A 22,649-nucleotide genomic window follows, 5' to 3' on the forward strand; every position below is an offset into this window, starting at 1 on the left:
AATAAGAACTTTAACATTTTCGAGCACGCACACCCGCCAGCCCTACACCACCAATCTATAAGCCGGATTTTTTTTCCAAAAAACTTCGGCTAAAAATCGTATTTTTTGGTAAGTCATGTTTCTTTATTTTCTCAAAAAAGGGGGGGGGGCGTTGATTAGGGGAGGGGTGTATATAAGGGAATATACGATATACATACAAGGAAAACACATTTGTCCCCAAGGCGGGGCTTATTTTGACCCCAGGGGCATAATTTGAACAATCTCGGTAGAGGTCTACAAGACGATGTTTCATGCCAAATATCTAAGCTCTAGGCCTGTTGCGGAGAAGAACATTTTTGAAGTTTCACTATATACATATAAGGAAAACACATTTGTCCAAAGGGCGGAGCTAGTTTTGACCCCAGGGTCATAATTTGAACAATCTTGGAATAGGTCCACAAGATGATGTTTCATGCAAAGTATCTACGCTCTATGCCGTGCGGTTTCAGAAAAGATTTTAAAAGTTTTCCTTTCTGTTGCCTTTGCAACCAGAGTTATGCATGGAATGCAATTCTTTGAACTTGAGCTTCATGCCAGTAAAATTCCAGCCAAATTTGAGCAAGATTCGCCCAGCGGTTTAGGAGGAGATGTTGTTAAAATAATTGTGGACGATAGACATTCAAGTATACTAATAGCTCATCATGTCACTACATGACAGATGAGCTAAAAAGGCAATAGTGATGTTCCACATATAAAGCGTGACAAATGGACAAACAATGTGATTACTGTTATGTTCTTGTAAATGCGGCCTTTAAACAAATTATTGCCCTATTGATTTATTTTTTGTAGGACTTATTACCAATGCTGTTGTCTCCAACACAAAGTGGAGTTCGACATCCACAGGGACACTCCGATGTTTTATCAGCATAACCAGAGTCAATCATCATCTCATTTGAAACTGCAAGCTGTCTGAGAACGTGAACACCAAGTATTGCTGCCCAACTGCTTTCCTTGAAGGCTTTAGCTCGTGCACCCTCAATTTTTTTAGAGGTTTCTGTGAAGAAAAGATATGAAACATGTTCATTAACAAAGAGTTAATTATTAAACATGTACATGTATAGTATACCTCGCATAAATTTCTTTCTTCTTTGCGTACAGTACAGCTCACGCAAAACCAACAAAGTCCGACATATCAATAAAACCAATATTTTGACCAAGTTTCATGATGATGGCCAAAACAAGTGACTTTAAGAGTGTTCATAAGCTTTTTTACTATATAAATCTTAGGAAAATGACCCCCCCCCCACCCCCCGGCTGTCATGTTACAAAATGGATCAAAACCGTTGTATCCAGGAAAAAAGGTTCTGACCAAATGTCATGAAGATTGGGCAAAAAATGTGCCTTCTAGACTGTTCACATGTTTTCACTATTTACATATAGAGTAAACTTCCCCACCCCCTGACGGCCATGTTTTTTCATTGATCACGACCATTTTCGAACTCAACCAAGATATTCACTGAAGGCACTGAAGTTGTTTGCTTTTAGAAATGTATTCAACATCAGTCACAGGAGGTGAAATTCTACCATCTAAGTTAGGCCAATCAAGTGGCCACGAAAAATACAAACATTTAACACCAGAGAAGCAGTATAAAAGGACCACAAACTCACAAAATGTATACTTTTCAGTTGTACACTGGTGTAAACAGCAGAAAACAAAAATTTATTTTTTATAATATTTATGTTTGTATTTAATTTAATTTTTCCCAATGAAATTTGGCATACATACACTTTGTTATACAAACAATATGTATGTGTAATTAAGTGATTGTAAGTTATATAGTTATTGACTTACAGAAAAAAGTTTTTTGTTGTCTGTGCTTGAAATTCAAGTTTCCCTGTAAATGCTAAGCACCGGCCACTTGAAAGGTTATGAACTTATCTCAGCCAGTAGCTAGCGCATGACTCATATCAAGTTTACACTACACTGAATATAATGTCTGACAGATGGCAGGTACATGTAACTGATGTGAATTCTCTAAATAATCCACTTCTTTCTATTTATCAATGTAGATGTTTATTGACATTTATCATTTTATGAAATAATGAAACTAATTCCCACAGATGACCCATGTATGGAATGTTTGATGGGTTTGGGAACCATTGTCTGACTAACTCCAACACACATTTTAGCATTGCGAAAATAATAGACTACACTATACCCTTCTCAAAATAAATGCACTTTTTAACAAAATACGCTTCAAAAAGTGTATTTTTTCGTCATTTTAATTAAAAAGCGTATTTTTCTGCACTTTTTTCATAATTAAGTGCATTAAAGTGCTTTTTTTTTCTGTATTTTCATTATCTTAAAGTGCATTTTACTGTAATTTAAGAGTATCTTCTGAAGACAAAGTGCATCTTTAAATGCAAAAAGTACATTTGTTTTTAAAGAAGTGCATTTTTTGTGCATATCAGTGTTTATCATACCACCGCATTGATATCTGCCTGATATAACGTTGCCTGATATATATTTTTATATCATGGTCAACAGGAAGCTCTTATATCAGTAAATGTTTGGAGTTGCGTGGGATTTGCAATAAAGTCAACAATTTCTATCAACATGACTCAGGTTCAACAAAACAAACAATTTGATACCAAGAGCTTATATATTTTATTCTAGTTTAAAGTCATAAATCACAAAAACATTTATTTTTTTTAAATCACCACAGTCCGCACTACAGAAGTTAGATGACGTCATCAAGGGGACAATAAATCTTAAATATCAATATAGTAATTGCACTCGCAAGTGTTGCACAGAATGTAAAGACAAATGATAACTGTATACAATGTCATGTACTGATCCTCAACTATTTAAACAAACGATTTAACACGCTTATGTCAGTATTGACACCATCATCAAAATGTCAATTTCAATACACATCTCCAAAATGGCGTCTCCAAACTATTGGGTGAAGTTTGTAAATTTGTCGCTGCAGTTCATTCCTGATCTCCAATTCAAGACGTTCATAATTAAATCAGGTGAATGTGATCTTCCCATTCGAAGTGCAAACAACTTTTTTTCTCTATACAATGTTTAAAATAAGCGATTATTCGTGTTGTCTTTACGAACGCAGTTGCTACATGTATGTCAACGTGTAAAAGCCGGATCAGCAAAATCAGCAAGGATCCATACATTTTAAATATAAACAAGAGCTGTCAGAGGACAGCGCGCTCGACTATTCGAGTGCCTGACAGCATAATGTAACCTCTGCGAAATGTTGTTCATGATCGATTTAATGAACACTTCAAGCCAATCAAGAACTGTTCATGAACGGTTCTTGAAAAGTTCCTGAGCTTGGTTCACAAACTTTTGCACATGAACTGTTCTTAGGAGACGTTCATGAACAGTTTATGAATTATTGTTGAACACTTCAAAGTTCATGAACAGTTCTCCATCTAACCATAAATACTTAGTGATGAACATTTCATGAACAATTATTTCTAATGACTTTTCTGAGACAGACTTTGAGGATCCATCATGAATAATTCATGAATTCCTTTGTGCTAGATGTTTCATACATATTCTTGAAAGTAATATTGAAATGTCTAGCATACTTATCTTGTAAGTTCTTTATTTTAATACTGATTAATGTTAGTAACATTTAAGATTATTATTATTTTACTTAAAATACTTGATCTTTACATTCTTTATACACAATAACCATGTAAATTTCATCTAATTGTAAGCTTCTTTTTTTTTACTTCAGGCAACCAACAATACTTGCACAAGTTCAGCCAGACATCATTCTTGCTAAAAATTATATATTTTAATTAATCAACCAACACGATACAAAACGTACCAGTTCTTAAATTACTTTAATTTGAATAGTTTTGCCTTTTTTAAGAACTAATGAAGAACTTTTCATGAATCCTAAGTAAATTTTTTAAAGCGCATTAATACACTTGAGTGCATTTCCAGTCATTCAAATAATACACATTACAGAATTAAAAGCGAATTTTTTAAGCGCATTAAAAACTTGAGTGCATTTTCAGGCATACAAATAATACACTTATCAGTAACTAAAGTAATCTTTCAAGTGCATCAATACACCTGAGTGTATTTTAACTCATACAAATACATTTGTAATACACTTCATGGAGTATTCAAAGTGAATTTTTTAAGAGCATTAATACACTTGAGTGAATTTCCAGACATACAAATAAAACACTTCATTGAGTATTCAAAGTGAATTTTTGTAAGCGCATTAAAACACTCGAGTGCATTTCCATTGATACAAATAATACACCTTACAAAATTGAAAGTGATTTTTTTAAGCGCATTAATATACTTGAGTGCATTCCCGATGATACAAATAATACGCCTTACAGTATCAAAAGTGAATTTTTAAGCGCATTAATACACTTGAGAGTGCATTTTCAGTCATACAAATGATACACTTTATGAAGTGTTGGAAGTGAATTTTGTAAGCGCATTAAAACACTCGAGTGCATTTCCATTGATACAAATAATACACCTTACAAAATTGAAAGTGATTTTTTTAAGCGCATTAATATACTTGAGTGCATTCCCGATGATACAAATAATACGCCTTACAGTATTAAAAGTGAATTTTTAAGCGCATTAATACACTTGAGAGTGCATTTTCAGTCATACAAATGATACACTTTATGAAGTGTTGGAAGTGAATTTTGTAAGCGCATTATACACTCAAGTGTACTTTTCATCACTTCAAATTAATATGCTTAAAAATTAACCAAATTTTTAAAAAATCCCAGCATTTTGAAGCCAGCATATATTCTTTCAATGAAAAGTTTGTGTAAACACATACATAAAAAACAAAAAGTACAATTCAATAGATAAGTACACACTTTAATTAGAATGTTTAACCTTAAAAAACAAAAACAAAGGTTACATATCTACATAAAAGAGAGGATTCAAACAGGCTATTGCCTATCTGGAATTAACAACTTAAAATATCAAGCTCATACCAGTGATTTTTCTCCCCTCTGATTACCGGTAACTGATAAACAGCCAAATACAGGTGGTTTCCGCTTCAAAAATATTAAAGTTTTCCCCTCCTTAAGCTGAAATGTTTTCCCTATCATTTACTACATTTTTATATATTATATAATTCCAAATCCCTTTTTAATATGGACAAAAGCAGCACATTTAATTCAATCATATTCTGGATCGTAATATATGATAAATGAACCGTATTCATGAAATTTATATAAATCTATACCTTATTTTTAAGATCTTGCTTTTTTGTTTATTATTGCGCTACATTGTATTTGAGACTGCTTCCATAAATAATAAAGAAGTATTTTTTACAGCTTTAAAGATTTTTTTTACAATAGATAACTTAATTTTTTATATCAATTACAGATTAATTATTGATTTAGTATAGAATAGCTTAAATTCTTCCTTTGTCATGTTTAAATGCTACAATTTTCATTCGACCAGTATTGACCAATAATGACCAGTATTGACCAATAATGACCAGTATTGACCGGTTTTAACCGGGTATTGACCGCCAGCCCGGTCAATACTCAATTGACCGGTCAATATGCCAACCCTGTTAACAATAGGTGTTGTTTTAGAATTTGTGAAATTTGATAATAAACAGAAGTTGATGTATATCATGGCCAAATAACCAAATGTAACTGTTTAACAATTTGAATTGAGATGCTTTATTTTCTGATGTTTGATCCTGTACGAAAATTCTTTGCAGATTCTGTACTGAGTCTGTACAAAATCTGCCCAGAATCAAGACAGAATTCATTTATTCTGTACAAAGAGCACACAGACCCAGAATCTGCCTGGAAAACTGTACAGATTTTTTAAGCAGAATTACAATGAAGCAGAATTTCATCTGTACATATTACTATACCAAACAGAATTTTTATACTTTTCATTTTTATAAGACAGATTTTTAGCACTCTGCATTTTAGCAAGACAGAATTTTGGTACTTGGCAGTATTAAGCAAGGCAGAATATTGGACTTAGAAAACTATTGAAACAAAATTTCAAAATGGGACTTAGATCATTAAAAAAAATAGACTCCTGATTCAAGTTTCTAAATGTTTATTATGAGAAACATTTGCCCTATACAAGAAAAACAATATTTATGTTCAGTTCAATTTATACAATAATTGCCATTCATGTATATATTACATGTCATAATATTAAAATATGTGAGTATGTAATGATAATTTACCTTTTAATTGTACCTTTGTACATGTAGATCTACTATAATCATAAAATATCTTTGAATTAAGGTTCTTACAGTAAACTTGATTTAGGGTTGAATACATATTGAAAATTGTTTTTCAATTCCCCCTCCCCCCCCCTGACTTATGAAAACTGCTTTGCTTTAATGGTATATGTATTTCCACTGGGGTTAAATGTTTAGTTTGCCTTCCTCTGACTCTATCTATGAAAAATTGTAATGTCAGTGCTTGTATACACCTATGTAACAGTTCACTTGAAAATAATCATAAACCCCTAACAAACAAATCCTGCCTGCTTGATACTTGTAATGTGAAACTGGGGCTATCTTTACTGGCTTGCTGGAATGTGTATAATCTCTTCTGATTGGTTGGGAGCCAAATTTGAACATGTAAACATAGATCCATGCAAGACCTGAAATGCAGTTTCAAAGCAATGTTGGGACTTTTTAAAGTTGAAGTTTTAACAATATCCTGAAATACTTTGATGGACATTCATAAACAATTAACTAGAATGTGGAAATCAACATTTTGTGTATTAACAAGTCTCTAAAAGAGGAATTCAGTGAGTTATGAAGCGGCCCTTTTGGAAATGCTTTGAACTGTTAAACAGGTTTGTATTGTTTTTCTTTACATTGTTATCTTATAATGTTATGTTTAATTTAATGATATAATTTAACAGTTACAAAGATCTGTTTTGGTGGGTGATTTACATTTTAAATAAATGATGAAACCAATTATCTTTGCAGTATGTTCACATAAAAGACATAAGTCAGTCAAAGGTATCTCTATCTTACAAAACCAACATATAGTTGTAACAATCAATTGCCTAATCAGTGACCAAATGAAAGGGCAATGTAACCAATACTTAGATTTATTTATGAATAACTACTCTGCCACAAAATGTAAAGCCTTTTTTTTAATTACATATTTACGAAAGCTATGTTATCACTTAAAAGGTGTTGCATTATTTAAGTTGTAATTTTAGTAGATCCCATATGATCACTTCATTCAGATTGGCTAAACAAAGTAATTTTTAACCAGGTTTTCCGAAGGAAAAAACTGGTTATTAGATTGGCGAATGCGGGCGGGCTGGCTGGCTGGCGGGCTGGCTGGCTGGCTGGCTGGCGGGCTGGCGGAATAAGCTTGTCCGGGCCATAACTATGTCGTTCATTGTCAGATTTTAAAATCATTTGGCACATTTGTTCACCATCATTGGACGGTGTGTCGCGCGAAATAATTACGTCGATATCTCCAAGGTCAAGGTCACACTTTGAGTTCAAAGGTCAAAAATGGCCATAAATGAGCTTGTCCGAGCCATAACTTTGTCGTTCATCGTCAGATTTTAAAATCATTTGGCACATTTGTTCACCATCATTGGACGGTGTGTCGCGCGAAATAATTACGTCGATATCTCCAAGGTCAAGGTCACACTTTGAGTTCAAAGGTCAAAAATGGCCATAAATGAGCTTGTCCTGGCCATAACTATGTCATTCATTGTGAGATTTTAAAATCATTTGGCACATTTGTTCACCATCATGGGACGGTGTGTCCCACGAAAGAATCACGTCAATATCTCCAATGTCAAGGTCGCCACGACTAAAAATAGATTTAAAAAAAAAAAAAAACTTACAAAGGGGGTTAATTTTTTTTGGTCATTTCAAAAGTTCAGTTTGAGTTTTCTCCCTTTATCAGATTTTTTTTTCACAATGAAAACCTGGTTTTGTGACAATTTTGTCCCTTGTTAAATAGTAAATTGTATTTTTTTTGCTTTCAGCGATTTTCAAAAAAGATTGTGTAGCAACTTACCCCTGACAACGACCTCAGAAGTGCAGTCACAGAGTAATGGTGCTGTTATCACTTAAAAGGTGTGAAGCAAAAACTTAATATAATGCGGTTTGTAACTAAATCAACATTACAAATTCTCTTTTTATAAAACACGCTATGAAATGACCTACATTTGAAAAAATGTCAAATTTATTTTATAATGTGAAAAGCAAAATATAAAGAGAAGCAAGTTGGTGAACCATGTTGCGTTATTTAAGTTGTAATTTTAGTAGATCCCATATGATCATTTCATTCAGATTGACTAAACAAAATGATTTAAAAATAGTTATGTGTATTTTTTGCTTTCAGCAACTATCAAAAAAGATTGTGTAGCAACTTTCCCCTGACAACGACCACTGGCTCAGTTAAGTGCAGAGTGATGGTACCTCACCAGGGTCTAGTTCAGGCAAATGAAGAAAAAGGGATTTTCATCTCAATATAATAACTGTAATTTCTTAAAACATAAACTTACTTTATTTACTGTGTTTTTATGTCATATAACAGTGATACAATAATGTGTGTTGTATTTAGGGATTTATTTCTTAACGGGATGTGTAAGAGTAAATTATTTTATTTTATTGACTGTCAGTATTTGTTACTTTTCTTATATATATATAAACATGTCATAATATCATTAAATAAAAATGTTTAATATTTACAGTCTATATATTTTGCTTTACATTTTGCTACATTTTTCTGTACAGAATTTTTTGTGTGTACAGATTTTATTTTGTGTACAGATTTTATTTTGGACAGAATACCATTCTCACATTTTGGTTCACCCCACATTTAATTCTGCCCAGGTTTTTTTCTGCCCCTAAAAAATTCTGTTTAATTTAAATAATTCGTAAAATCTGTACAGAATTCGTTCTTTGTTTATATTGAAAAAATCTATAAATAGAAATCTGCTTCAACTCATTTTTAATGGACACCAAATATTTTCTGCACAGGTTCTATACAGATTTTGTGTATTTTATTCTGCACATAATCTGGTTACAGTCTGCCCAAACTTTTTCGTACAGGATGTATGTTTTTCTTTTCAGATAATGTACATTTGTGTGATTCTATGTTTTAATAAATAAGTCATTAACATTTATGCAGCATACTGTAACATTATGGTTAAAGGGATCTTTTCACGTTTTGGTAAATTGACAAAACTGAAAAAAATTGTTTCAGATTCGCAAATTTTCGTTTTAGTTATGACATTTGTGAGGAAACAGGAATACTGAACATTTACCATGGTCTAATATAGCCATTATTATGCATCTTTTGACGATTTAAAAACCTGAAAATTATAAATCGTTGCAACGCGAAACGATTGAATAACTTGGAGAGTTCTGTTGTTGTCGTTTGATTTTGTGAAACTACGAAGATTGCTTATATACACAGTGATTTTTTAATATTTTTTTTCTTACAGCCTGTGCCTTTTGGATTGGGAAAATTAGCGCTATAAACCATGAAATTGGGAAAAATAGCGCGATAAACCATGAAATTGGGAAACATTATAAATACGATTATAAGAACAGAATTAAAATTATTAAAGTATGTTTGACAGCATTTTTATTTTATAAAATGCTAATTAAATGTGTTCTTACAATGAAGACAATGTTAAGTTAATATCCTTCCACATTCATATTGAACTTGCAATAATCTATATAGATTCTTAAATATACCATTTAATCATAACCTCTTTAACAGTAAGAATTTAATTCAGTATTCTTTCAAATTAAATATCATATGGTGAAAACATTAACAAATATTTATAAAAAAAAACGCTTTAGTGGTCTTGCTATGTCAATGATGTATTAAATAGAGTTAAAATAATTAATTTCATTTCTTTACCTTTCAACATCTTGCACTTCAATGCTATTTCAGTGAACTGTAAAGCGTGACAAACATAATAAAGCAGAATATGCATATGAATCTGATTTTACACAGATCCACTAACATATAAATCATATCATGTTTGTCTCTTTCCATTTTCGAACGATACTCATCTTAAATGCATTAACTTTGTGAGTAACGGTAGACTAACTCCAATTTCCCAACACTGATTTCCGTGATGCACATTCACTGTGAAGATTTGTAATAAATATTTGATGCCCAAACCAAAATTAATGCTTGCGGCAAGCTCGCCGCAAGCTTGCGACAAGCTTGCCGCAAGCTTGCGAAGCTAAATTTTAATTTGTACAAGCTTGCGGCAAGCTTGCGCAAGCTTGCAAGTATTTTAATACAAAATTCTGCAAGCTTGTGCAAGCTTGTGCAAGCTTGCGCAAGCTTTTTTGGATGCAAGCTTGCGCAAGCTTTTTAGTAACTGTTGGACTTTGAAAATTTCAAAGTATAGTGCATGTCTGAGCTGAAAATGAGTAAAAATTTCAAAGTACAAAAATATATAAAAAGTTAACAAAAATCATTTTTTCAAGGAAGCTGATTTTTTCCCCAGCATATTGGGATTCAAATTTAATGGCATGAAACACAGTATCTTAATAATCAGTTAAAAAAAAATTTCGGCCTAGCTGTTTAACATGACATAAATTTTGACCTTTCACGACCTCAGAAGCCAATCAAATTTAAAATAAATTTCCCGCCAGTATGTCTGAATGAATAAAATCAAACAATCTCTTGGCTAATTGGAGAAAATGCCCCCTGAAACATTGACCTTCGAAATGAATAGGCATTCTGTGATACAATTTCCAAATGATCTCTTTGCAAAGGCTTAATTGGCCAGTGTTTCTATACTGTGTAAATCAATAAATAGGTCAACATTGTCTGGTGAAGTTGAAAATAGGACTTGCATTCAAGGCTATGTTTCCATATTTAACAAGCAAATTCGTTGAATTGATATCCCCTGCCAATATGCTTCTGGACACAAAAGTGTTATATTTGACACTCAGCTAAAAAATCATTTTTTTTACGATACAAAGGGCCATAACTCCGTTAATAACAGATGGTGTACAATGCCATTTGGCATGCATCATCCTCATATCCATATATATACTCATACCAAGTTTCAATTAAATGCACCAAAGCACTTCCAAGATATGGCTCCGGACAAAAAAGTGCCAGACGAACGGAAAGACGGACGGACAACGCCAAAACAATATCCCTCCGCCAATGGCGGAGGATAATAATAACCACTGTATTGTATGCGACACAAATAAAAATATATGTAAAAACAAGTGATGCTCTTTTGACCTATTTATTTGACCTTTGACCTGGAATGGTGACCTTGACCTTTTTCCACTCAAAATTGCAGCTCCATGAGATACACATGCATGCCAAATATCAAGTTGCTATCTTCATTATTGCAATTATAGTTATGGCCAAATGTTAAAGTTTGTGCAAATCAACAAACCAACAAACCAACAGACAGGGCAAAAACAATACATGTATGTCCCCCAGTATAGACTGGGGGACATAAACATTGTTATTGCTGATATTTCAATTCACCTTTAATTTATTTTATTTTTTGCTAATTTTGCTCTTCTTTAATTGTTATTTCATTAAAGTTTTATAAATAACAAGATTTGGTGGTTTTCATCCTTTTAAATATTTAACACAATACTATTTTAATTATATATTTATGTTATCAAAATGAATCAAGTTTCTATGCATGATAAACTATAATAGAAATGTATAGTAGTTTAAATTTCTAAAACACATTTTCCCAGTCTCAAACTCCATGAAATGATACATAAAAGACAATGTTTGTTTAATCAGATAAACACTGACCCTCAGCTGACCTGGACCTGGTTTTCTGCAGCCCCAATATTCCCTGACAATGCTGAGCCCTCATACAAGAACCTGATTATAAAACCATCTGGTTAACAGGCTTTGGATTGGTTACTAGTAATTCACAGGAAGTTGTTTACATGTATTTGAATCAAGAGCGTTTAAACAACTGACTGACCTAAATTGTAGGTATAATTCCAAGCAACATGAGGACTTAACATTGTAGTGTAGAAAATACCATGCAATTCTGATAGCAAGGGAGTATTGTGTGAAAAAACAATGTGTAATTAATACAGTGTGGAAATGAACAATAAGTTTGTTTCAAAAGAGGTTCAAAGTGGCTGGTTACTGTGTATTGGTCTCTGAGGATTCTTCACTGTGTTTTTGGAATACTACAGAACAGCATAAAGGTGTGTATTTTGATTTCTGCAATCCTTTTTAATTTAGATGATTGAATAATATAATTTGAATTATGTTTATGTACTGAGTTCCAGTGGGAAATGTAAAAGAATGATCGATGGAAAGTCAATTTTGTGTGCCAATTTGAATTTAAAACAACAGAATTTCTAACAAAAATAGATAAAAATACAAATATTGCTTTTAAATATATAATTAGTTTATATAAACAACATTTCAGATTATATCATAGGATGGGGGGAAAAAAGGAGACTGCAACAGCTGAGCAGCACAAAAGCAGACAGTGTACAAACCAACACCAGTACAGCTTACATACGGTGTAGTGGAAGCCAACAAAATAAACATGAAGTCTCCAGCTAATGGCTTGAGTTGGACCACTGTGATCAAAGTCTGCAAGGGACTTATCATTGGGAGGAATGTGAAAGGGTAAAACAACAAGCACCACTGTGACAGAATATATTTAAACAAGGGCTGTTTGTAAAACATGCATGCCCCCCATATGGGCTGTCCGTTGTAGTGGCAGCCATTGTGTGAATACGTTTTTTGTCACTGTGACCTTGACCTTTGACCTAGTGACCTGAAAATCAATAGCGGTCATCTGCGAGTCACGATCAATGTACCTATGAAGTGTCATGATCCTAGGCAAAAGCGTTCTTGAGTTATCATCCGAAAATCATTTTACTATTTTGGGTCACCGTGACCTTGATCTTTTACCTAGTGACCTCAAAATCAAAAGGGGTCATCTGCGAGTCATGATCAATCTACCTATGAAGTTTCATGATCCTAGCATATGTGTTCTTGAGTTATCATCCGAAAACCATTTTACTATTTTGGGTCACCGTGACCTTGACCGTTGACCTAGTGACCTCAAAATCAATAGGGGTCATCTGCGTGTCATGATCAATCTACCCATGAAGTTTCATGATCCTAGGCAAAAGCGTTCTTGAGTTATCATCCGAAAATCATTTTACTATTTTGGGTCACCGTGACCTTGATCTTTTACCTAGTGACCTCAAAATCAAAAGGGGTCATCTGCGAGTCATGATCAATCTACCTATGAAGTTTCATGATCCTAGCATATGCGTTCTTGAGTTATCATCCGAAAACCATTTTACTATTATGGGTCACCGTGACCTTGACCGTTGACCTAGTGACCTCAAAATCAATAGGGGTCATCTGCGTGTCATGATCAATCTACCCATGAAGTTTCATGATCCTAGGGGTATGCGTTCTTGAGTTATCATCTGGAAACCATTTTACTATTTTGGGTCACTGTGACCTTGACCTTTGACCTAGTGACCTCAAAATCAATAGGGGTCATCTGCGAGTCATGATCAATCTACCAATGAAGTTTCATGATCCTAGGCGTATGCGTTCTTGAGTTATCATCCAAAAACCATTTTACTATTTCGGGTCACCGTGACCTTGACCTTTGACCTAGTGACCTCAAAATCAATAGGGGTCATCTGCGAGTCATGATCAATGTACCTTTGAAGTTTCATGATCCTAGGCCCAAGCGTTCTTGAGTTATCATCTGACAACCACCTGGTGGACGGACCGACAGACCGACCGACAGACCGACCGACCGACATGAGCAAAGCAATATACCCCCTCTTCTTCGAAGGGGGGCATAAAAATTGAAACTGAAAATTGCCAAATGACATTGACCTTATCTGTTAAAATACCAATTCAAAGCTGACATACTTTTTTCTTTAAAGCGGATATTTGTTGATTTCTGTAGCTTATCAATTTCATGTCATGATCGAGTCATGTAGAAATTATCAGGTTTTCTTTTATCACAAGTAAATAATAATATCACAATGCTATAACATGCTTATACCCTGTTTTTACAAATAAACTGTTAGCTCTGAACTGTAAAGCTAATTTTCAACTTGCAATGAGTTTCATAAAAAAGCAGAATAGCAGATTCCACAGAGCATCATTATGAAACATATCAATTAATCTTTTAATATTTTAACTCATGAACTTGCTTCCTGCTAATTATGGTTGCAGTCACATTTATTGAAATAAAAGGATATAAAAAATAATAACATTATATACATTTCAGTGGTATTGATTTCTCTTTTTTTGCAGAGATCTGGTCTTAAAAAGGTTCACCTTCATCCAGAACACGAAGTGTACATTACTCAGGGGCAACTTTCACAAGAACGGCATGCTGGAGCCATTAAAATCCACAAAAGTTAACAATTGCTCTGCTGGATGTCCTTTTCAGCAGGGAACAACTTGCGAAGTCCAGCGCCAATGGGCCTGGCAAGGCCAATAATACTTTAATATCAACAACATGTTTGCCTTGTGTTGCCACACAGGCTGTGAAACATTTTGTGTTAAATGCATTTAAAAAAGACAATGGTACACTGTCCTGTCCGATTCAGCTTTCAATGAAATAATTAACAGTAAATTTGCAAATGCTAGAAGGGCACTAGCTTGTTTAAATGTTCAAATGTGTCAATTATGTAGATATGTATATACTATGTTATATAAACTGTTAAATATAAATTGTTCATTTGTACTGTTTACTTTTTCAGATTGGAAGGTTGAACAAACTTGAAAGTACTATTCTATGGAATCTGCAAGCTTGCGCAAGCTTGCGCGAGCTTGCAAATAAACATCATCAGCAAGCTTGCGCAAGCTTGTGCAAGCTCGCGCAAGCTTGCTGCGAGGTTCCAATTCTAAGCTTGCGCAAGCTTAATGAATCGCAAAATGAGTCTTAATGAGTCTGTACAAAATCTGCCCAGAATCAAGACAGAATTCATTTATTCTGTACAGAGCGGAAACAGACCCAGAATATACCTTGAAATCTGTACAGATTTTCTATGCAGAATTACAATTAAGCAAACTTTTATCTGTAAAGATTATAACCCCAGACAGAATTTTAACACTTACAATTTTACAAGACAGATTTTTAGCAAATGCATTTTAGCAAGGCAGAATTTTTGTACTTGGTAGAAAAATAAGGCAAAATGTTTGACTTAGAAAAAATTCTGATACAAAAATTTCAAAATGGGACTTGTATAATTTAAGAAACAGACTTCTGCTTTCAGTTTCAAATTGCTTATTGCAGGAAACATTTCTGTATTCACCGAAAACCAACAGTAATGTTCAATTGAATCAATTCATACAATAGTTAAAATGACCAAAAATATACAGCATATTATTAGGAACAACAAAATATAGCAATATTTTTCATGTCATAAGGAACATTATAGAAAGTTAAAACTTAAACCAACAGGCTTCAAGAAAAATCTACAATGGAGTGAAATAAGGTTTAATATTTTACAAAGTTTTTATTCTTTGCCTATTGTTGGATAAATTGTCCCAAAATACTGAAAATTGCTAGAAGGTGTTGCCTGCTGTATCTCAGCTGTGACATTTTAACTGATATCCAAAGATAGAAAGATCCAATTACCCAAGTATATTCAAACACCAGCATCAGGTGTGGTAAATTTACTCTTTCACCACATATACGTTGGGTAATTGGCTCTCTTTTAATGAAAATATCCATTGGAATGCCAGTGCTTTAACAATACAAAATTTGTGACATGGCAAGAAAAAAAAACATTATAAAAAGAAACAATTAGGAAATTAAGACATTATAAAAGTGTTGTAATATATATGGTTTAAAGATGTTTGGTTTAGTCTACTTTGAAAAGGACAATACACTTGTAAGTGTGCGACAAAATCACAGAGACTTGACATGTCAAGTTTTCAAGCGAAAATCAAAATGTTCAATGAAATGGGGCGCAGAAGACTATGAGGGAAGAATCATCATTAATACCAGAGGTATGTTAAAATTTGCTTTTTCTGTCATCAAAATATGTATTTAATCTGTTGTCAGTATTTTACTTTGTTTTTAAATTTGCTTACAAATTGAAACTTAGAAAAATGCTTCAATTTAACGTTTGTTAAGCAATATTCACAGATTTAAATAAAGTTCAACTTCTGTCTTAAAATATAATTTTTAGTTTTAGATAAGGTGAATGAAGTGTTTGATTTATTTTTAAACAGTCATAATACAGAGGGAGACATTAGCACGGTCAAGAGGCCATGGTCTGCTGGCGGGGAACGAGCACGTCATCATTTCTGCCTGCAAAGGTACATTTTGTCTTGTTTTTTTTTCTAGGTATTTAACATAATGAAATACAGTACAGCCAAAGCGGAACAAACGTATTTCGCGATCCGCGGCGGCAAGGCGAAACGAGTCGATGCCGCGTCAGTCGTTGAAGCCGCGTCAGTATGCGGCGGCAAGTCGCATTTCGCCGCGAAACTTCGCATCTGTCCGCCGAGGCATGCCGCGGTCCGCGACATGATGCCGAGTCGATGCGATCATGAAATATATTTTTTTTTATTATTAGTTACATGTAGTTAACAAATTTTGAAAGAACAATTATAACAATAATTAAAATCATAATAAATTTATTGTGCGCGGATTGTATTAGCATATACATGTAAGCATAGTTAATGTGTCTGGCCAATTATTAAGTTTGTTTCCCGCGTATGTATTTCACACATAAACAAGGTCACGTAATTATGTTTTCGCACATACAAGTGGTCAAGGCTCAAGCATATGGTGGATTTATAAATTAATTGCATGTTGATTCCGCTATTATACCTTAGCTGAGAAAATTAGCAGTTTGAAGCCACATCAATAATCAAGACGGTGACGACGTATTTGTAGTTTTGTTAATTATCAGCTTATTACAACTATTGTTTGAATATGCGTATATAAACACGTTTTATTTTGTTCATATTATACAGTTAATATCGCTACTAATTACCCGATAATCCCGTATATTCCAGTTTTAAAGCAAATGCTGGTAAATATTTACGATACACCAGGGGTTTTTTTTAGAGAAAGGGGAAGACGCTGGACGCTGGGTGACAGGGGAAAAAAGAGTGCGAAAGAGACAAATTAGGGGAAAAAATAAAAACTGTTCATTTCAATGTCTATAACTCATTAAAAGAGGCTTGTCTCTGTCCTTTTTGTTCTTAAACACATTTAACACGTATTAAAGTCAAAGTTCTTAATAGATGGGTGTAGATCTTGATAATGGGAAATGTTTTCAACTATATTTCTGTACTGGGGCCGGGGGACGATGTCAATTTTGTGATTTCAATTTCATGATGAATGGGTTGACGATCTTGATCTGCTACAGTATTGGAAGGGAAAGGAGCGGCAGCTGCCGATTGTCTACTTTCACTTTCACAATGTTCGATGTTGATTACCTCAGAATCCTGCTGGGCTATAACGGTTTTCGATGATTCTTTCTTAGAAAATGCCTCGATGCGTTCAGTATCTTCCGAGTCCGAATGTTTTATTTTGTTTGTGTAAGAACGCCAATTGTGAGACATTTTTTTTCTGTTTTCACGTTTATATCTTGGCTTGCACATAGCCCGGATGAAAATTCAACTGGTTTCCGGTAATAAATTGACGAAACACCCTTCTCGCGCAAGACCGGTATCCAGTAAAATAGTCACATGATTATTACGATTAGTTGCCCAGTTTACATGACGTAATTTAAGAGCTATATTTAGAATAACTGGGATTCCCAGATTTTTTGTGTTCGTCTGGAGAGAGAGAGAGAGAGCGAGATCGTTGTACATGGTGCAAATTGGATAATTGTCGAATGCCCAAAGGAAAAATAAACATTTCTTTGAGAGAAAATATTATAATTTAGTGAAAAATGATATTTTTGGTGGGGAAATTGTATTTTGAGGGAAACAATTCTGGTAGGGGAAGACGCCGAATATCGGCGTCACTTTCTTAGTAAAAAAAACCCCTGTACACAAACATTCTCGATATTTCCTTAAGTATCAAATACATTTGGGCATTTGTTACTATTTATAGAGATGATGAAATAACGTCTAATCGGGGCGTTTTTTTTCTCCACTGAACACGCGATTTACGCCTGACGTGATGTTCATGTATTTATACAACACAAAATACACCCAAACTTTCCAAACGACGTTCTACATGTCTGCATAATTTTCGCGCGCTTTTTATGAAACAAAGGATATTTTAGCACTGTTTATTTGACGCTAGAATTTGCCAAAGGACGCGTTAGCATTAAAATTCTGAAGTGTGTTTCGGATTACAAATATAATAATGATAATCGAACGAAACATAAACAGTTGCGCGTAATTAATTCTACGCTACACATACATATATGTACATGTAGGTGGATATCTTTTAACTCGATCCGCCGCGTACGTATGCGGCGGATTTACTCCGCGAAAGTACGCGAGGTTAATACAGACTCGGCGTCGTTGCGCGGATCGATGCCGAGTGCCACGGCGATACGCCGCGTGAACACACGATTCGGCCGCCGCGGACTAATAATCTGGCCGTGGCGTAGCCGCGGATTATGTTTGTGCCGCTTTGGCTGTACTGTAGTGGTAGGCTTTTTATTTAAGTTTATGACCTGGTTTTCGAAGCATATTTAAATTGAGATTATTAGATGCGGATAGGGCGTATCTGGTCAATAACATATTAAGTTTGCCTAGACTCAATTGATGAGCTTGCACTGAGGCCAAGCTTGGGATAGCATATAGAGCCCAAATGTGTCACTAAAAATAAGAAAGCTTACTGCTCAATAACTTCAGCTTGGATGGAGGTATTTGACTCAAATTTTGCGCGTAGCTTAATCCTTTTTACAGCCAGTCTCCCCCTAGCTCTGAATTAAGTAGTGCAGTTGTCTGTTACTGACATAAGTACATATATGGGATAAAATGCATTTTTTGAGTGTCAAATATAACACTTTTGTGTCCAGAAGCATATTGGCGGGGGATATCAATTCAACAAATTTGCTTGTTAATACTAGAATCAGACAATGGTTTGAAATGCAATTGGATGTTTGTGCTATAAATGAAGTTTGTTGGGATGGCACTTGATGTATGATGTCTTTAATACAGGTATGGCATTAATGTTGTAAATCACAAGAATTTTGAAACAGAGTAGTAAGTAGTTTCACCATGTATCAGTTTTTTAGGAATGATATAATTATGTAATATGTAAACATTTATTTTTTCCTGATAGGTTATGTCCAGATGAGGTGCAAAGACCACAACAAAACAGTGCCAGATGACACCTCCCTCAACAAGGCAGCGACACTACACTCCAAATAGAATACTCCAGGAAAAAATTGAAATCAACTTATTAAAAAACAACTTAACCAACTGATGAACTAATTACTTTGTTGCACATTGGAGTGGCATACATTTTTATAGTATCTCTTGTTTAAATTGAGACTCAACATAGGGGGTGTTAAATTGTGATTTTTACCCTGTCATAACGTAATCAGATCAACAACAAAAAAATTACTGTCAGTTTATTTCATTATATATATTTTATTGTTTATATTTTATAATTTCAATAAAAAATGTTTTTTATTGACAGTCTGTATATTTTGCTTTTTCTTCCTGTATACATTTTTTGTACAGAAAATTTTCTGTACAGAATTTAATAGTATACAGATTTTATTCTGTACTGAATTATATATTATCACATTTTGGTTCTCCCCAGATTTAATTCTGCCCAGATTTTTATCTGCCCCGAAAAAATTCCGCTTAATTTGTAAAATCTGTACAGAATTCATTCTTTGTTTATATTGAAAAAATCTATAAATAGAAATCCGGTTCAACTCATTTTAAATGAACACCAAATATTTTCTGCCCAGATTCTTTACAGATTTTGTGTATTTTATTCTGTATATAATCTGGTTGCAGTCTGCCCAAATATTTTCGTACAGGCTTGAATTGACAGCAAGAATAGTGTGTTGAAATATCATTGTGTATTTTAGGTTGCATGCAATGGAAAATGTCCATTACTGCCATTCAGGTAAACCTAATGTGTTTATGTATAATCGGTCTTGCGCGAGAAGGATGTTTCGTCAATTAATTACCGGAAACCAGTCGAATTTTCATCCGGGTTATGTGAAAGCCAAGATATAAACGTTAAAACAGAAAAGTCTCACAATTGGCGTTCATACACGAACAAAATAAAACATTCGGACTCGGAAAATAATAATTGCGTCTACGCATTTTTTGAGAATGAATCATCAAAAACCGTTGAAAACCCAGCACGATTCGGAGGTACAGTCTAACCTGTCAATAAAGACCACTTAAGGGATTTGGTCGTTGTGGTCTTTGTTTACAGGTTGTCTTTATTCGCAGGATCGATTGAAACTTTGCAAAATATGCTACTAGGATTTTAACAGGTACCTTATCTATGTATGTGCTCTATTGCTTAAATGGTTGAATACTAATGCATGTATAATGTCATAAAGGATTGAAAACACAGTTTTGATTTTATATTTATTATTTCAATTTCCTTATGTTTTTTTTATTTATTTCATTAATCATATCATGTATAAATAACTATTGACATACATGAATATTTACTTGGACTGACAAATTCCGTATCGATAATCTTATCACGGAGAAATTTAAGAAAGGAATGAATATCAAAATGTATGTTTGTAATTGGCATTGTAATTGTAACGAAACAGTAAATTTCCTTAATGAGTTGATAAGCCCCAAACTTGTGTTTGATATTTGCGGCAATTAGTACATTAATCACGAGTCACTTAAATACAAGGGCAACTTCTTATACTTTCGACAAACTGATAAATGCGTAAAAGAAGCAGGCGGCTACCAATTAGCAATGTGTGTTAAGTAAACAAACAACTGCTATCGAGTTCAGTAAACTTTCACTTGCCAATATCTCCATATCCTCCGTTGGCATAACGACCGACGAGTCTACTGGTAAGATGTTTATCATGTGACTATCACAGCGTCATGGTGGCCATTTTTCTTATTGAAAGTTGCGAAATCATTGATTGTTATGATTGAAGTGGTCTTTGTTAGGTATCAATGGACATTTGGGAATGTAAAATGGCGGTCCTTGGTCTTTGTTCGCAGGTGGGCTTTATTCGCAGGTACAATATATAGTGAAATCGTTCGGGAGGAAATCATTGTGGTCTTTATGGACAGGTGGTCTCTATTAAAAGGTGGTCGCTGGGACAGGTTGGACTGTACATGTAATCAACATCGAACATTGTGAAAGTGAAAGTACACAATCGGCAGCTGCCGCACCTTTCCCTTCCATTACTGTAGCAGATCTAAATCATCTATACCCATTCATCATGAAATTGAAATCACAATATTGACATCGTCCCCCGGCCCCAGTTGAAAACATTTCCCAGTATTAGATCTACCCCTGCAACTTTATTTAGGACTTTGACTTTAATATCATACTTGTTCATGTGTTTAAGAACAAAAAGGTCAGAGACATGCCTCTTTTTCTTAAAAAAATCCCCCTGAAGTCTGTAGGTGAGTTATAGACATTGAAATGAACAGTTTTTTATTTCCCCAAATATGTCTCTTTCGCGCTCTATTTTCCCCATCTACCCAGCGACCAGCGTCTTCCCCTTTTTCTAAAAAAAAACCCCTGCGTATGAACGATTTATGGGTCGTTCATGGGGATCAATTATGGTGTTTGTCCCCTAATAATGGTCGATAATGATCTATTATTAGAGGTACACGTGGAGTAAGAGCAATTAAAAATATGCTCAAATTGTTTGTTTGTTTTATTTGAATTAGTTTAAACCTATTTATTTTAGCTTGATTGCATCGAAAGCCATAGGCTTATATAAACTCTCTCGAGTCCATTTCCTGGGAATAGAACCAGTACTTGGTGTCTTTTGGGGGAGATAGAAGGAAAGCTCCCAGTGGGGTTCGAACCCGTGACCTCCTGATCGCTAAACGGACACCATATCCACTATGCCACGGCGATCTTTTAAATATTTTAATTGTTAACGACTATTGCAAAAAATAACAAGGGACAAAATTGTCACAAAACCAGGTTTTCATTGTGAAAACAAAATCTGATAAAGGGAGAAAACTCAAACTGAACTTTTGAAATGAACAAACAAAATTAACCCCCTTTGTAAGTTTGTTTTTAAAAAAAATCTATTTTTAGTCGTGGCGACCTTGACATTGGAGATATTGACGTGATTCTTTCGTGCGACACACCATCCCATGATGGTGAACATATGTGCCAAATGATTTTAAAACCTCACAATGAATGACATAGTTATGGCCAGGACAAGCTCATTTATGGCCATTTTTGACCTTTGAACTCAAAGTGTGACCTTGACCTTGGAGATATCCACGTAATTATTTCGCGCGACACACCGTCCAATGATGGTGAACAAATGTGCCAAATGATTTTAAAATCTGACAATGAACGACATAGTTATGGCCCGGACAAGCTTGTTCCGCCCGCCTGCCAGCCCGCCAGCCAGCCCGCCCGCATTCGCCAATCTAATAACCAGTTTTTTCCTTCGGAAAACCTGGTTAAAAATAGTATAAAGAACTTGCTTCAAAAACAAACCATAAGGCCTAAATTAAAATTAAGTTTGTTTGCCCTT

General features: G+C 34.3%; 2 protein-coding genes and 1 long non-coding RNA gene across 3 annotated transcripts in view; 2 read left to right on the forward strand and 1 right to left on the reverse strand.

The window, feature by feature from the left end:
* Positions 1 to 674: 674 nt before the first annotated feature.
* Positions 675 to 22,649, reverse strand: part of LOC127844249 (uncharacterized) — a 40,409-nt gene continuing 18,434 nt past the window's right edge. Inside the window, exon 2 of the mRNA XM_052374313.1 lies at positions 675 to 1,033. Within this exon, the coding sequence (XP_052230273.1) occupies positions 816 to 1,033 (218 nt within the window). The 3' untranslated portion in view covers positions 675 to 815. The remainder of the gene's footprint in view (positions 1,034 to 22,649) is intronic.
* On the forward strand, positions 6,657 to 8,427 carry LOC127844252 (uncharacterized). Its single transcript, XR_008032645.1, has 3 exons — positions 6,657 to 6,838; positions 8,003 to 8,093; positions 8,362 to 8,427. It is a non-coding gene; the product is annotated as an uncharacterized LOC127844252 (long non-coding RNA).
* LOC127844250 (uncharacterized) lies at positions 14,977 to 19,633 on the forward strand. Its single transcript, XM_052374314.1, has 3 exons — positions 14,977 to 16,002; positions 16,228 to 16,314; positions 19,256 to 19,633. The coding sequence occupies exons 1-3, from the start codon at positions 15,846 to 15,848 to the stop codon at positions 19,342 to 19,344; spliced, it is 333 nt and encodes a 110-aa protein (XP_052230274.1). The 5' UTR covers positions 14,977 to 15,845; the 3' UTR covers positions 19,345 to 19,633.

Source organism: Dreissena polymorpha, chromosome 9 (assembly GCF_020536995.1).
Source record: "Dreissena polymorpha isolate Duluth1 chromosome 9, UMN_Dpol_1.0, whole genome shotgun sequence".
Taxonomy (NCBI): Eukaryota; Metazoa; Mollusca; class Bivalvia; order Myida; family Dreissenidae; genus Dreissena; species Dreissena polymorpha.